General features: G+C 38.1%; 1 protein-coding gene across 1 annotated transcript; it reads left to right on the top strand.

Annotated features, from left to right (window-relative positions):
* The first annotated feature begins 568 nt into the window (after window positions 1-568).
* Window positions 569-13,846, top strand: rinl (Ras and Rab interactor-like). Its single transcript, XM_057351891.1, has 12 exons — window positions 569-783; window positions 1,834-1,954; window positions 2,073-2,232; window positions 3,617-3,725; window positions 5,574-5,646; window positions 6,196-6,284; window positions 6,378-6,475; window positions 7,199-7,427; window positions 8,572-9,180; window positions 9,445-9,762; window positions 9,874-10,005; window positions 11,945-13,846. Exons 2-12 carry the CDS (start codon window positions 1,911-1,913, stop codon window positions 12,367-12,369), a joined length of 2,286 nt encoding a protein of 761 aa, XP_057207874.1. The 5' UTR covers window positions 569-783; window positions 1,834-1,910; the 3' UTR covers window positions 12,370-13,846.
* The last annotated feature ends 1,607 nt before the right edge of the window (window positions 13,847-15,453 follow it).

Below are 15,453 nucleotides of genomic sequence, written 5' to 3'. Positions count from 1 at the left end.
CCCATGACCTTGGCATTGCTAGCGCCATGCTCTAACCACTGAGCCACAGGAAAGCATTCTTCTAAATATCTTTCTCTGTGTTCATCAGAACAAAGAAACGTGTGCAGATTTGGAACAACTCGAAGGTGAATAGGCCTAAAGGATGACAGAATTGTCATTTTTGGGTGAAGTATCCCTTTAAGAATAGTATTTTGTGTTCACTATAGTAGTCAAATAAGGTGCAACCACAAAATCCAATGATAAACAATGGGTCACGATCTTCCTCTGAGCTCAAATAATGGCAGAACTCACATGCGGATTAAAATACATCAAAAGCAGCCATCAGTTATATTTTCAGCTACAGCCGAGAGTGGTTTTATAGTTTGACACCCAATCTACAGGCTTGACGAGTATGGCATTGGTATGAGCTACATAACCGTTCTGAAAGTAAGACTCATTGAGCTCTGATCTTTTCTCTCTACGTGGCCTACTTCCATCCCTTGAGCACTGTTCGCTGTGAGGTTCACCACAATCACAGGTGGGCGGAGACACACAAAGAGACAGTACACAAACAGTACAAAGAGCATCACAAGTCAAAGCTGATAGTGCTGCACTGAACTTTAGTGTGACAGAAATCATTATCTTTCAAAACATCACACGAGCAACAGTGACTGCTGATCTAGGTGGTGAGATCGGATGCGGGAGGGTTTGTGATGAAAGGGCAGACAGCAGCGATGGGTGACGGGTTTAAAAAATGTTCGGCCTTTTCTTCACCTAGCACTTCATGCTGAAGAGTCAACGCATGTGAGTTCAATTTAAACTTCTTTTGAGATTAAATACAATACTCAAGCTAATACAGTACTACTACTATCAAGGAAATCTTTTGGATGAATCTGTTAAACATGTTCATAGGTATTTTTTTAACATCTTGTTTCTTACTCAATATTAATGCATGTCAGCACTGTCATTTGACATGTGTGCTGCCATTTCTTTTTTGTAAATATTAACAAACAATGAATTGATGTTGGTTTCAAATCAAGTACGACCTCATCAAATAAAGATCTGACAGTTTACAGATGATAGGGTTGACAACATCATATTTTGCAAGTCTCACATGGGTGTTACTGAAAATGTAGCTGCCGTTTCTTCTGGTATTGCTAAACCTTGTTAAAATAAGGGAAATTATCTAAAAATCCCCAAATAATTAATGGACAATTAAAAAACAGAGTTGATATATTACTTGTAATGCAGAAAATATAAAACATACACTGTAAAAAAATTGCTGTAGTTTTGCAGCTTTGCCAGTAACTTACTGTAGATTTATATTTGTCTAATTTATTGGCAACAGTTTGTTCAAAGATAAATGAATATAAAAAATTCTAAAGTCTTTACTGAAAAAAACCCCATAAAATAACAGCCTCCTGCAAAGCATTCTGGGAACCAGAAATCCTCATTAACCTGTTTCTGTTTTCTTCTCTAATTTTGGTTCCCAGAATGCTTTGCAGGAGGCTGTTATTTTATAGTTTTATTTCTGTAAAGATAAAGTTTTGTTAATGTTTAATGTTCATTTATCTCGTTGTATAAAATGTTCTTCCAGGGTCAACAAGTTTGAACAATATTTTTCCGTCTTTTTACAACAAGCCCATATTTTCAGAGCTGAACATCATTAATCGCTCCCTTAGGGAAAAAAATATTCTTTCAGAAAGATTTCTCTGTATAAAACACTGTTACCAAGGAACTGTGACAAAGAGAAAGAGAGAGAATAGACAGCGAGAATAAAATACAAATGAAAGGATGTGGGCTTGGAGAAGTATTGCATTTCCTTTACTTCTTATTTGCAAACATGTCAAACAGTGATGAGAGCAGTTCTAGAATGGAGGAGCTTAGACCTGCATGAGCGGTCCAGTCACATCTCTTGAACAGCTTCAATCATGATAAACGAATCCAAAGATGAATCCACAACCACTGGCAACAGGTGAGCGAGAACGAGAACACAACATTCATTTTGGGAAATCTTATTGACATCATATTGAAAGCATTTTACCGTCCCATGTTTTCCATGACACCAACCCTTCACGTTCTGCTTCTCACAGTGAACATTCTGCAAGGACGCTACCCAACGGGGTTACTGGAGTTCATACAAAAACCCTGAGTCTGCTGCAGGGGTTACGCTTGTGTCAGGACGCCTGGGCTCCCAAAAGCCCCTGGGACAGACACGGTGCCCACACTGCTCTATGGGGCAGACCTGTCGGGGTGGGTGCATTTCTTTCATTCGCTGCTTGGAGATCATAACAAATGCCCAACCCTAAACATAACGTGTGTGTTAGTCTTAAAGATTAGATGGGCTAAACACATTCTCGTACAGTATCCAGGGATCAGAATATTACTGTAGAGAGAGATTGCAGAAGTAGAATTAGATAAGAGAAGCGTGCAGACAAGAGAACTGCAGGACTAGTGCCCTTAAAAAGAAGCAGAGAGGTAGTGAAGCAGTTACGGTGGTGTGGTAACCTAAGGTAAAGTTCGGTACACTCTTAAAAATAAAGGTGCTTAAAAGGTTCTTCACAGCGATGCCATAGAAGAACCATTTTTGGTTCCACAAAGAACCATCTCTATCTTACTTTTTTATAATCTGAAGAACCTTTTGAAAACCTCATGAAACTGATGTTAAAGGTTCTTTATGGAACTGAAAGGTTCTTCGAAGAACCTTTGGAAGCACCTTTTTGTTTAACACCGTGTCTACTGTACGCAACCGCACGCAACAGGTGGCGCATCCAATGTGGACTAAATTTTTAATTATAATGGGTTCTAATGAGTCTTTTGTCGTGTCGCGTCACGGTGTAATCGCGGGTTCACACTATACGCGAATTAAGCGTTTTGCGCAAGTACATTACATACAAAGTCAATGCAAAGACGCATATAGACGCGAACTCACGGCAGGGGGTGTGAAAGAGTGTGTTCGCGTTCCACTCTCTTTATTACTCGCGGGGAAAGTTCGTTGTTTTCGCGTGAGTGACCCGATCTGACAAATATTTTCAACCGCAGAAGACGAGATTGACGCACGTTCGCGGCAATCGCGCCGCCCGATTCGCGTCAGAATTTATTTTGTTCAGTGCTTTTGTTGCCTAAAAACGGCATTTTAAATATCGAAAAAGCATTTAAATTTCTCTTTGGAAAAATGACAAATAAGAAAGTCTGTGCCGGACCCACCAGAAACGCTTTAAATCAAATTGATATTTATTAAAAAAGGACTGTAACTAATTAAGGTTCAACACACCCCTGTATCTCTGTATACCTGTAGTGAATGTCAACTTTAAAATCTCATTTCACTTCATCTGTGATTTTTGTGATTCTTCAAATTCTCAGTACTTACTGTCATTTCATGTCAGGGAATGTTTGTTTGTATGTGTCATCACTATTTTTTACATTCCTTTCGAATTCAAGTTCATTACTCTCGCTGTGACTTTATTTTTAGCTTTCCTTTGGCACGCTCTTGTGCACACTGACTTCCTCTTGTGTGTGAGAGTTTTTGCTCACTGAGTGAACGTTTCCTTGAAGTCTTCAAGTGCTGTGCACTGACTCAAGACTAATGACCATTATCTCTCCAGGATAGTCAAATGATCGAAATGTTTCTATACAGAGCTTTCTGGTGGTGGAAGGGTCTTCGCCTAATGAACAGCTCCTGTGCATATCTGTAGGGAGTGAAGGCGAGCCAGTCAAAGACTTTCCCATCGTGACCACAGGCAAAGGTACTGAAAAGCTGGAAAAGACAAGTTTCCGGTAACATCTCAATTGATTCTCCTATAGGAGACAGTGAGGATTAAAGTTTCGGAAGAGATGTTGACATGTGTCAAGAAGAGATATAGGCACAATTGTTTTGGACCCTATAGTATAGGTTAAAGCCATGTAATTGAAAACCGGTTTATTACTCTTTCTTCTGTGGAATACAAAAGAAAATCTTTTATACACAAGAGTGGTTTTATACAATGGAAGTCAATGGGGGCCAATGTTGTTTGGTCTTTGAAAATATCTTCTTTTGTGTGACCGGCAGAAGAAAGAGAGCCATACACATTTGGATGACATGAGGGTGACCCTGTTGAAAAAAACTGTATATGCTGGTTAGGTAGGTTTTGAAGCATGGTAGCTGGATGGTCCTAAACCAGCTCAGGACCATCTTAAACCAGCACATGACCAGCTTAAAACCAGCACAAGACCATCTTAAACCAGCTCAAGCCAGCACATGACCATCTTAAACCAGCACAAGACCAGCTTAAACCAGCACATGACCATCTTAAACCAGCACATGACCATCTTAAACCAGCTCAGGACCAGTTTAAACCAGCACATGACCAGCTTAAACCAGCACAAGACCATCTTAAACCAGTATATGACCAGTTTAAACCAGCACAAGACCATCTTAAACCAGCTCAGGACCAGTTTAAACCAAAACATGACCATCTTAAACCGGTACAAGACCAGCTTAAACCAATACATGACCAGTTTAAACCGGCACAAGACCAGCTTAAACCAGCACAAGACCATCTTAAACCAGCACATGACCAGATTAAACCCGCTCAGGACCCACTTAAACCAGCACATGACCATCTTAAACCAGCACAAGACCATCTTAAACCAGCACACGACCATCTTAAACCAGCACAAGACCATCTTAAACCAGCACATGACTATCTTAAACCAGCACAAGACCATCTTAAACCAGTATATGACCAGCTTAAACCAGCACAAGACCAGCTTAAACCAGCTCAGGACCAGTTTAAACCAACACATGACCAGTTTAAACCGGCACAAGACCAGCTTAAACCAGCACATGACCAGCTTAAACCAGCACAAGACCATCTTAAACCAGCACATGACCAGCTTAAACCCACTCAGGACCCACTTAAACCATCACATGACCAGCTTAAACCAGCACAAGACCAGCTTAAACCAGCACACGACCATCTTAAACCAGCACAAGACTAGCTTAAACAAGCACATGACTATCTTAAACCAGCACATGACCAGCTTAAACCAGCACAAAACAGTTACCTTGCTTGAAAACCTAACCAGCATATGCTGTTTTTTTCAACAGGGAAGTGATAGAATTATTATCTTTAGGTAAATTATTCCAAAAACACGTACTTATGTATGTGCCGCTTGCCATGCCCTCCAAAGTCACACTAGCCAACCAAATGTTTTGCATGGTATAAAATCCTGTAACATAACTTCTGAGATATGAGACCTGAGAGCCTGAAGAGCCTTGTTCGCAAAAGTACGAAAAAGCTGCTACGCCACAGATGCCACAGTCAAGCATGCTACAGGTGTGAAAACATGCACAAGTGATGTAATGTGGCAGATATAGGAACGCATGTACAACATTTGGTTCACTGCACTAATGTCATGACTCTGAATGTGCAGCGCTTAAGAATGTCAATAAACTCTGCACAGTGGTTTGTTCTCTATTTGTGCAAGCTGAGTTTATATCTTCCTGTTTCCTCATTACATGTGCAATCTTTTCCACCTCATTACTAGGCTGTCCAGTTTCTCTGTCTTACTCACAGGGGCGACTTTTGACTCTTGTCTTTTTGCTGTAACAGTTCTTCAGCTGACAACGTCTCATCTGGCATTCCCTGATGTCTTTCAACTGCTGCACTTCTACACACTGAGCAGGTCTGAATGGTTTACTTTATTAGCGGCTGCTGTATGGATTAATGCATCCGATTTGGTTAGTTGACAAGAAACTTAACACAGGAAGTGTTGAACGCCCTTGTGTTAGATAATAAATTGTAGCAAACGTAGCCTCGTGCAAAGAAAATGATCTTTTCTGTGGTGGTATTGCAATTGCAAATCAATATTTTATATATTTTTGTTTTATTTTATAGTAAGTCATATAGTCATTAATTATTGCAAAATAAAAGTCCTACTGGGTTACGCAATGATTGATTATAATGACATGCTGACTGTACACACGCCATGCACGGTAGATGAATAATATTTATAATTGTATAATTTTAAATGAATTATATTTGTTTACTGTACATACACTTAGATATAAACTGCTATTTGCGCTTCTTAGATGCTACAAGAACTGTACTGTCTCTCCTTGTGCATTGCATACAATTCGTTAAATCTAATCGAAACAAATGATATGTTTTAATATACTTTTGCATTCTGTTGGTTTAATTTCAGTTAATTATTTTTATTTTTTACATCTTTCAGGGATGTGTTACCTGTGTGTTTATTGGTTCCATCATGGGTTTACATGCTTAACAGTCTTTCGGATTGTCTTGCCTCTTCACTCGGTCCAAGTTAGTATCTGTCCCGTCCTTTATCATTCTCTAACACTGTTCATCTGTGGTGCGAATGAAACTTCTCAATGGTTTGTTGTGTGTGACTTTCAGAAGCTTGGCTGTGTTCATCCTCAGATCCACAAACTATTAATATGACTCCAGGAACACCACAAACAGAAATGCCAGAAACTGTCATGTGCACTATACAGGTGATACTGACCTTTCGAGTTTATAGTCTCTGCTTTACACTAATATTTTCAATTTTACAACATTTCCTCAGCAGCATTTACATAACAAAAACCTTGGTCCTATTAAAGGGACTGTTCACCCAAAAATTTAAATTCTGTCATCATTTACTCACCCCTAAATTGGTCCAATTTGTAATTCTCTAATTTTGTCACTTGTGTCACACTACTGGAAATCCTTTGTTGCACAACCATCGAACTTCTTTGAATTCAGTACATTTCATTTCCTGTCAGCGCCCAATTTAACATCCTGTGGGGCATGGCCAATAAACATATACCATCTTTCACTTATAAGAAAATCTTCCAAAAGAAATGGTATTGTCTTAGTTTAGTTTAAATCCGTTTAGTTTTATTCGTAGCTATTTCACAATGTGCAATATTGTAAAGCAGCTTTACAAGAATTTTCACATAATACATGGATATTATTTTTACATTTTAAAGTGTAAAATAGTTGTCTTGACCGAGCACGTATAACGACTTGCAATTAAGCAGTATTTTTAGGCACAATATCCACTGACAATTGATCTAGACATGTGGAGCTGGGGGTGGAGGTGGGTGATTTAATGTATTTTTCATGATTTGAGTGCACCTGTAAGCTACTTGTTTTTTCCTTTTCTCGGACATTCACTTCTCTCACTTTTTTTTGTTGTTGTTGATAATTGAAAATAAATGTTTGTTTGTTGGTAGCTTACAGCAGCCAATGGTGCTCTGTGCTTCATCAATCCCATGTACCTCCATGAGCACGGCGATGATTGGCTGACTCGTTCTTCAGCCAGCCCACATCTTGCCAACAGTCCAATCAGCTCGAAGCGAGAGAGGAGGTTAAGCACGACAAGAGCATGGGAAGGGAGGGGACTAAAACAAAGGCCAACCTCTCTCACCAGTGAGAACTCCTGCAGCTTTGATCACGATAGAGGTAGTTGTTTCATTTCAGCTAAACACAAGGTTCTTCATTCGTCATTTGAAGTTCAATAGAACATATATAACAAGAAATTAAGATAATACCATTCTGGCAAAGGAATTAGTTTACGCTTCAGTACCCGCTATCCTATATAAACTCTATACAATAAATCAAATGACTAAAACAAAAATGTGGTGACATTTCATTGATTTTTTTTATCTTAATACCACTGATAGCATTTTTCAAGATTTTAAAGATCACGTATCACAGCAGTTTCTGCCAATCTCATATTAATCTTGAGTGCCTATACAGTAGTATTGCATACGTCATATCTTTGAAGAGTCTTTAGTTTGATCAAATTTATAAAAGAAAGATACAGCTGTACGATTATTTCCGGAAAAACACGAGCCGCTAGAGGTGGGACTAGTGGGGAGAGTGGTATGGAACTACAGCGCGAGCAAGCAACACATCATCACATTAATCCCTTCGTGTTTTGTACATTATGCACGTACACGCCGATTGCCAACAAAACACAGACATATGACTTAGTTTGACTTACCGCGTGCAGTTCATGTCTGGCATCTTTTAGCACCCATGGGACCGTGCCATCTATCAGTTTCAAACGATCTCCAAATCCAGCGTTATAACCACCGTTTACATAACATCCATCACTGAAATGCCGTGAACAAACAGACACACCTAAACTTCACTATCGCAGCGCAGCCCATCTTGACGCAGCGCAGATAATCTTGATGATAAGCGGGTCTCGCTCATCGGTTGGCTCGTGGGCAGGCTCTTTCTTTCGCTTTTCCAGGAGAATGGCCAATAAAAGGAATAGGATCCCTTTGACGACACAGGGATCCAGAATTAGAAAAAACTTTCCGAAACAAGTTGGAGTGCCGGGGGAGTGTATCGAGTACAGAAATACTATGTCATACGTCCAACTCGTTTTTTAACAAGTTGACCATGTTAAGCATGAGAAGCCAGCACGTTTAACACTGTAAAGAAGTCAGAATGCATGACATAGCATGATACCCGATCTTTAAAAGAATTTGACTGAAGAATGACCTATACATACGGCAACAGGTTCTGCTGATAAAAAATGAGAGGGTGTTTAAAGTTTCATAAGATTATGTGTATGCACGTTTATTTCTCAAAGGATCATTTGAGAAGAGTCCAGTCTCTCCATCTACGCCCAGTGGAGTTGTGCTTCGAAGGGGAAGTAGTGCTACCAAGCAAGATCCACTCAAGAGAGGAAGTACAGACTCCATTCACAGTCCACTCCCTCAGTCACCGCACCGCGTGTCATGGGTAGAGGACAAGATATGGCTGAATGCATCACCTTCTTCTTCTCTGCTTCACCTGCCCTTAGAGCTGGACTCACTGTCTGTCAGTAGTATTGAGGAGGAGTCTGAACCCGTCTCATGCCCCTCCCCATCCCAACAGTTGCCCCGCCTCCCTTTGGCAGATAAGGTAAAGAACCGCCTCTCGGCAGTGGGTCAAGCTCTGGGTGGACTTGTGTCGCCACAGCGGCGACTGACCAAACGTGTGCAGGAGATGGCAGAGCGGAAGGATGGGCCTTTTGCAGAGGCTGTCAAGGCATTTGTAGAGCAGACTCTCGCAGCTGGAAGCGCTCCTGGGGTGACGTGCACCGAGATGCTGCAGGAAGTGCGTTCCTCTCTCACAGCCCTGAGGGAAACTCTGTTTGATTATCCAGAGATCCAAAGCATCACAGACGGACTCGGAGATATGCCTGATTTTGAACTGGGTATGACCTTGTATACGTCTTTTATTACAATGTGTGTTTCCTGGGATCAAACCAATGACCTTTGCGTTGCTAGTGCAATGCTGTACCAAGTGAACTCCCAAGTCTCTTCACACAGTTAATAAATATTGGTTTGTTATTGATGCTATAGCCGCTGTGTTGATGGTTTTAAATGGATCAAAAATTGGCCTACTGTTTAGTTCTTTTTATTCGGATTCGTCTCTACCAACTTCATAACTTCATTAATTTTCTGATTTTCTGCCTCAGATGCTATACTGGAGCTTGCCCTCCATAAGGTAGCTTTGAAGCCAGTTTACACTCATCTTTACGTTGGCCTGAAGACGACACGCAGGGACGACGAAACACTGCAACGTTTGGAGACGAACAAGAGCACACTGGAGAACCGCAGTCTGGAGGAGCTGGAGGGGTCGGCAGGGGCTGGCGTTCCTGAGACCATCATGATGGAGAAAATCCTGCAATGCTGGACCACAATGCATGAGGCCTACTCACCTAGTAAAAAAGTTCACACTCTGCTTAAAGTCTGCAAGATTATCTACCATAGCATGAATGCTAATGCTAAGCCCGGTGAGTGATGACTTTATGGATAAAATACTACGTAAAACTCTTACAGCAAGGCTTACGAGTATTCACGGCACATTCAGAAAGCAGATTTAAATGTTCGTTGCTTTATGCCAGGTGTGGTTTTTGGGGCAGATGACTTCCTGCCATGTCTGACGTGGGTGTTGCTGCGTAGTGATGTTACCACACTGCAGGTTGACACTGACTATATGATGGAGCTACTGGACCCCACACAGCTGCAAGGAGAGGGTAGGCGGTGCACATGCATGCAGACACATGCATATGTCGGAACTTTTCAATTGACTACTACAATAAAGATTCATTCAATTCAAAAGCTTTTTGTTTATTCGCACAGGGGTACAAAGTTGTCTTTTAGAGGAAGACTCAACACACAATACAATAAAACACGTTTATAAGTCCACAAACAATACAATAACACGATAATTATATTCAAATTAAATAAAATATTCAAAACTATAAGATTCAGTTGAGATAAAACCAGACTTACCTTCAACACTTTCTCGTCTACCAGGAAGTAAAATAATTTATATAAGTAAGATATTTTCTAGCCCTGTTCCTCAACTAATTTATCAAGCGATTCCATATCAGCAAAGTGGCCAGTGTTAAAAAAAGTTAGCACTGTTAAAAGTTAACAGTGTATAATCCACACTCTTAAAGTGTGGATTATACAGTATATACACTGTGAGAGTTAATTTGATTTTGCTGTATATTTGGTAACACTTGGCAATAAGGTTGTAAGTTAGTTAATGCTTTCATTTACATGAACTAACAATGAACAATACTTGTCTTGTGTAGCATTTATTAATCTTAGTTTATGGTCATTTCAGCATTTATTAATACATTTTTGAAAATCAAAAGCTGTAACTGCTAACATTAGTTAATGTACCATGAACATGAATAATAGCATTGATATTAACTAACAATAATTAATACAGTAAATGCTGAAAAACTATATAGTGCTCTTTTAAAGTGTTACTGAAGATTTGGTTCCCCAAAGAACTTTACTTACCTTTCATAATCTGTATAACCTTTTTCCACCAAAGAACATTTAATGCAACAGAAAGGTTCTTTGAATGCTAACACGTCTTTATGGAACTGTAAAGCCCAACAAAGAACCTTTTAGGAACCTTTATTTATAAGTCTATAGCACCTTTTTACAGTCCTGTTTCACAGAACCATAAATACCTGTGTGATTGCTAGGTAACCACCCTGAATCAACCCTTAAACTAACCCATGTTAGGTGCATGTTGTTAGCAGTATTTTGTTGGTACACTGTAGGTTCTGTAGGTGTACATACGGTAAAATAAAGGGCAGCAATTTTGTCTGCAAAAATAGCTGACACACACTCAGATTTGTTTCATTGTATTAGGCTACTTAAGTTATTTCATAAACTTCCATTTTTTCTAATGATCTACTATAACTAAAGTCTGATTTATAGTCCCGTGTCAGACCTACACCGTATAGCCTACACATTGGATTTAAAGAAAAATCTGGCTGACCTATGAACCTTTTCTTGTAGTAAGAACCACCTTGAATGTGAGAACATTTGAAGATATGACCCTAACTGAATTTATAACCAAGCAAGGCACATAAAATAAGAAGAAAAAAACAGATGCCAAGAACCAAAAAATTACAAATATTCTGAAAGAGAGAAAAAACTGAAAAAAACAGGGAAGGAAACAAAAAAGAAAATAAATAGATATTATAAGTTGGGGTCTATTCATTCTCTTCAAATAAATCTAATTCTTTTATTATTTTAACAAGTTTCAGAGCCTTTGTAGTTTTCATATATTCCAGTGATGGAAAGAAATTTAAAAACAAATCCCTTTTAAAAACAGAACAATAAGGTTTTTGTCGTCATACATTTTGCATTTTCGGATCATTTTCTTTTTCCTAGAATCAAGATTATATTAACAAAAAAAATCTATGTGTTATCTATCAAAACAGGGCAGTGACAGAATTTTTGTCTCCAACCAAAAAAAAAAAGAAAAAAGAAAAGATGATCAGTTGTTTCTATGTCAACTTGAGAAAAGGCCCAGGATGTATCTAGGGATCAAAATGTCAATCATTTTCTACTGTATTAGCAAGATTTACATATTTACATAATACTTACATTTCATTAGGAAAATGTCAAACTCTGTAGTCTTACTGTCTCTCTCACTCTCAGGTGGTTACTACCTCACGTCTCTATACGCCGCCCTGTTTTATATCAGCAGCTTTCGGCCACGTCTGGCTAAGCGGCAGCTCAGCGCCGAAGCGCAGAACTCTCTGAGCCAATGGCATCGCAGACGCACTCTTCACTGCAACCAATCACGGCGCAGCAGAAACCGTAGGACCATACGCAGACACGGGCCGGCAGAGGGAGTCCCTGCCCCATCGGAGGACCATACGAACACAGATTCTTCCAACCCAACCGACAGCAACTCAACAAACTCTATCGCGCAAGAAACGCTCCTGAGTCTGGATGAAGAATTAGAGGTGGTAGAGGAAGAAGAGGACACTTCAAATGGACAACAAACACAGCTACAAGAGACATTAAATGTCGCAGAGGATAATGAGAGAGGGGCTGGTGTAAACTGGAAAGAAGATTAGTGAAAATATCTAAATCCACTAATATATCCTCTTTGACCACTAGGGGGAACTATTGTACATGTGTTTTTCCCCCCAAAGATATAGAAAGGTTTGTTTGTTTAACCGTACCAAAATAGTTCTGATGGTGTTGACTTTATTCTTTCATAATATTATTATTATTTATGTTTACTGAATTATTTAAATGGTATTTTTGCTTGTTTATTGTAGATCGCAACTGGTTTTCATTTTCGTCAACCGACAACACACATTATTCAGACTAGACATGATATATCATGCAATGTATTTCTTTCGATTTCCTTATAAATCCAGTCCTTACTGCTTTTCAGTAATAATATAGGGCACATAAACATGCATAAACACATAAATGTTATGAAATGCTTACATGTTTGTTTGTACAGAGTCATCCATCTATACACAGCCTGCAGGAACCAGGTTACAAGCTCCATCATGTATTAAAAAGCTGGCATTCAGCATGTTTTGACACACAACAATTTTTCATGTTGAAAGATATATTCCGTCTCTCCACTGCAGCAAAATCCAAGCTCATGAATCCTGTTTAGGAAGCAAAGGTACACATGCAACAATGGCACATGCTTTGCGGTCAAACCTGCATGATTCTGCACTTTTCCATCATGTTTAGATGCATAATTCACCCAGGACAAAGCATACATTTGATAAACAGGCTTTTGATAAAGTCGCTGAATACATGGATGGTTAAAGCCTGAGGCGTCTTTTTCAAACCCACACACACACATGCTTGATCACATCTGATCTGAGATGATATGATTGACAGTTCTGTAAGGACTGGAAGCCTGGAGAAAGTGGCTGTTGATGGAGATTAATAGAGAAGAGCCAATGGCAAAATGCTCCCCAGCCCTTTCAAAGCAATTATTCTCAACATTAATCTAATGGATGGATCATTAACAACCTGCCTGGATTTGTACGTACCACACAAACATTCACACTTCGCATCCAAATTTGTCACATATTTTTCCTCCGGTTTTAGATTTCTCTCATTTCAACAGCTTACTTGTGAAAATGCTTCATGATGGGTGTAAATTGTGATCTGATTCATTTGTGCATTTACATTTGTGCAATTGGCAGATGATTTTATCCAAAATGATGTGAACTGTGGTGTTTTACAATAAGCATAACATTTTGAGTTAAACATCTAATTGCACAAGCTGGGGCAAGTTGTCAACTTTTTTTATTCTATTGGGGTGACACTTTACAATTCATTATTATTAGTTAATGTTTAGCTAATATAATCTAACAATAAGAGCAATATATATGTATATATATATTTATATAAACGCAGTTGGTTTGTTTTGATTTAAGCCACAATAACAAAAAATACAGCTAACTAACATAATAAAACACAATAAAAACATGATAGGACAATAAAAGTTATCTTTATCTCATTTTGGAAACGAACTGTATATATATATATACAGCATTCATTAACCTTAAATAATGTTAGTCAATGCAAATACAATTGGTCACCATGTTAGTTCATTGTGCTTTACCAAATGTTAACAAACATAACTTCTGATTTTAAAATATGTTGAAATTAACATTACCTTTAACAATATTAGTAAATGTTGTATTGCTCATTATTAGTTAACAAATATATACTTATTCAAATTAAATTCATTTAAAAGCATGGCCCAGATTAAAATGAGATGTTTGTTTATCTTATATGTTTGATATTTTAATTCAATAATTCATTTAATTTAATAATTACTCTCTGCAGATAAAGGTGTGACAACTAGCCCCACTGTCTCTATTGCACAAAAGCTGTTAATCCTTTGTTTGTTTTTTCAGTGGCTGAAGGTGATGCTGATATCTACAGAGCGAGACTAATATCCGATTAAATTCAGATGCGTTTAATGTAATATAAAAATCAGTTAAACACAACTTTTGTTTGGACACAATAGTTATTCATTTAAAACTGCAGAATTAGACATTTTAAAATGGCCACGTATCAGTCAATGATTCAGTCTGGCTTATTGGTTTACTTTATCACAGTTACTTTATCTGTCCAACATACCATAGTGGTACAAATGTACTATGTTATAAGAATTTTTCATATATTTCACATGAATTTCTGTTTCTCAAGAAGCTGCAATAGTTAAGAATATTTTACAAACCGTTATATCTTTATTGTGCAGTGCAGTGAGCTCCTTTTTCTGCATTTTGACAGGTGTGTAATTAAATGATTAATGTTCACAAGCAGCCCGCCCATCCCCACCCCCCACACACACACACAAAAACATTCATATGCACAAAGAATATTGTAGATCTCAAGCTAAACAAGTTTATATGAATGCACATTTGTTTACGTTAAGTTTATTTGTAATAAATCCTGATTTGTGTTTGGAGAACTGTGTGCATGCATTTCAATGCTCATTTTCAATGCTAAGTCATCAGATCAGATCCCTGGATTTTACATTGCAACCCAACCAACACCCTACTAAAACATTTGTTTTCAAACAAACATATTATTATACAACATATAACATTTTTTACATGAATAAGAAGTGTCAGTTTTTTTCAAATCTATATTAACAATTTAAGCAGTGATTTACCAATCAAACACATGGAACAAATATTGATTTGAACCTCTGAAAGCATTTTCATCTCCATTTTAAACATTTAAAAGCCTGTTGATTTTGATATCCTAACAACGCACAATTATTTTGTTAGATGGATTTTAGTATTTATATTTCGTTTTTTCAATGCTGTGACCATATTAGCACAGATCCACAGTTGAAAAGTACAGTCTTTCCTGTTTGGCACAATAGCAAAACAAGTGGGCATTTTATTTGCTATAAACACCATTCATGTCTTTGCACGTACAAATTGTTTTCATTATTTATTTATTTCACAAATTTAATTTGACTGTTTATTTTTAGTGGAAGGGATACTTTACAAATGAAAGATGTAAATGACACACGAAGAAAGGCAGCGTATTTAAGCAAGGTTTTTTTTTTTTAATGAAATGTAACAATTAAATAGGATCGTTTTACATGAATTACATTAAGCATAAGGAAAGAAAGGCCATGGATGTTAAACAAATTTAAG

Source organism: Triplophysa rosa, linkage group LG14, assembly GCF_024868665.1.
Source record: "Triplophysa rosa linkage group LG14, Trosa_1v2, whole genome shotgun sequence".
Lineage (NCBI taxonomy): Eukaryota > Metazoa > Chordata > Actinopteri > Cypriniformes > Nemacheilidae > Triplophysa > Triplophysa rosa.
Note: the sequence above shows the minus strand (reverse complement) of the source record. Positions and strands in the feature narration are given on the sequence as shown.